The sequence below is a fragment of the Tupaia chinensis genome, unplaced genomic scaffold (genome assembly GCF_000334495.1).
Source record: "Tupaia chinensis unplaced genomic scaffold, TupChi_1.0 Scaffold143758_1, whole genome shotgun sequence".
Lineage (NCBI taxonomy): Eukaryota > Metazoa > Chordata > Mammalia > Scandentia > Tupaiidae > Tupaia > Tupaia belangeri.
The window spans coordinates 1,647,958-1,649,744 of NW_006203607.1; the positions used below are offsets into that span (position 1 = coordinate 1,647,958).

The 1,787-nt window shown below is 67.2% G+C and overlaps 1 protein-coding gene across 1 annotated transcript in view; it reads right to left on the bottom strand.

Annotated features, from left to right (window-relative positions):
• The window catches only part of KCNQ4 (potassium voltage-gated channel subfamily Q member 4), a gene marked incomplete at its 5' end in the record, with an annotated part of 59,301 nt that overhangs the window by 21,208 nt on the left and 36,306 nt on the right, over positions 1–1,787 (bottom strand). Inside the window, 3 exons of the mRNA XM_006164957.3 lie at positions 39–149; positions 540–665; positions 1,404–1,579. Coding sequence (XP_006165019.1) covers positions 39–149; positions 540–665; positions 1,404–1,579 — 413 coding nt within the window. The remainder of the gene's footprint in view (positions 1–38; positions 150–539; positions 666–1,403; positions 1,580–1,787) is intronic.

A 1,787-nucleotide genomic window follows, 5' to 3' on the forward strand; every position in this document is an offset into this window, starting at 1 on the left:
CTCCCTGCCTCCCACCAGCCCAGCACAGGGGAACTCACGGCAGGCAGGGCAAAGAAGGAGATGCCCAGTAAGGCGAAGCCAGCAGCCAGAACCCTGCCCAGCCATGTGTGTGGCGTCTTGTCACCATAGCCAATGGTTGTCAGAGTAATCTACAGACACAAATGGGTTACCCACAGGTCACAAGGGCCATCTGCAAGACTTGTTGAGGACACATGGAGGTGTAAGCCTGGTCAAGAGGGGAAGGGCCCAGTGGTCACCCACGGGGGCTGGTTAGGGCATGTCGGTTCCCCTCCTCTCCAGTGCTGGTCGAGGGACAGGGGTACAGGTCCCAAGGGCTTGGGGTGGTGGGTTCAGTGGAGGCACACGCACATCCACTAGAGCAGGTTGGGGGACTGGTATAGGGCTGGCCTCCGGGGATCCCTGCCCTAGTGCGAGAGGACAGAGACAGTCCTCAACACTGCGTTGGGGTCACAATGGGCAGACCTTGGGAAGTGCCCAGGGAGGGCTCGGGGAAGAAGGGCACCCAGACCCTAACGCACCGTCCCCCACCAGAGCGAGTCAGCGTAGGAGGAGAAGTCGGAGTTGGCGTCCTTCTCGGCCAGGTAGACCAGGAAGGAGGCGAAGATGAGCACCAGGAACCCGATGTACCAGGCGGTGATCAGCTCCTGCGGGGACAGCGGAGAGGAGCAATGGGGGACAGCTCTGCCTACCTGGGGACGCGGAGGTCCCAAACCTGCCTAGGGGCCATGTTCTGGAAGGGGACAGACAGTGGCTCTGCTGGCTTTTCTTTCTCAGCCCTCCCTTGGAGGAGACCTGGCCCTGCCTCTCCGAAGCCACCAGGGCACCCCGACCTGTCCTGCACCGTCCAGGTTCCAGGGTCGGGCGTCCACCCCGACTCACTTGCCCCGCCCCTCAAGCCCACTCTCTGGCTTCAATTTAGGCCCTACACCCAGCCCAGTCCCACACCCTTAGGCCCCACCCCAGCTCCGGGCTTTGTGGGCAGTCCCTCCGCAGCCAGGAACTTCCGGGCGCTCCTCCAGGTCTGGTCCTGGCTTCTGGGCCCCGCCCCTGCCCAGCTCCGACCCCGCCCCTCGCCTGGCTTCAATCTAGGCCCTACACCCAGCCCAGTCCCACACCCTTAGGCCCCACCCCAGCTCCGGGCTTTGTGGGCAGTCCCTCCGCAGCCAGGAACTTCCGGGCGCTCCTCCAGGTCTGGTCCTGGCTTCTGGGCCCCGCCCCTGCCCAGCTCCGACCCCGCCCCTCGCACCCCGAGTCCGGTCTGGTCGGGATCTCCCGCCTCTGGCCTGGGTCCCACGCGCTTCCGCATACCTGCTCGCCCCTCTCTGGCCCACCCTCAGGCTCCGCCCCAGACACGCCCCGGGCCGCCGGCGCCGCGGGCTCACCTTGCTGTGCGCGTAGACCACCGAGCCCAGCAGCTTCCAGGTGCCGCCGCGGCGGTCCATGCGCACCATGCGCAGGATCTGCAGGAAGCGCATGCTGCGCAAGGCGGACGTGGCAAAGATGTTGCCCTGTGTGCCCGCGGCGATGACCGCCACCGAGGCCACGAACACGATGAAGTCTGCGGGGGCGGGTGGCGAGGTCACGGCCGGCCAGCGCCGCGCAGCCAACCCGCTCCGCCTCAGGGCCCGGCTCAGAGGCTCCTGGGGCGGCGGGAGGAGGGGCTTGGGAGGGTGCGCAGAGTCTGTGTCAGCAGCCAGGGGCCGGGGCAGGGACAGGGACGGAGTCACGATGTCCACCCCGGGGCTCGAGGGCAGGGGGCAGGGCGG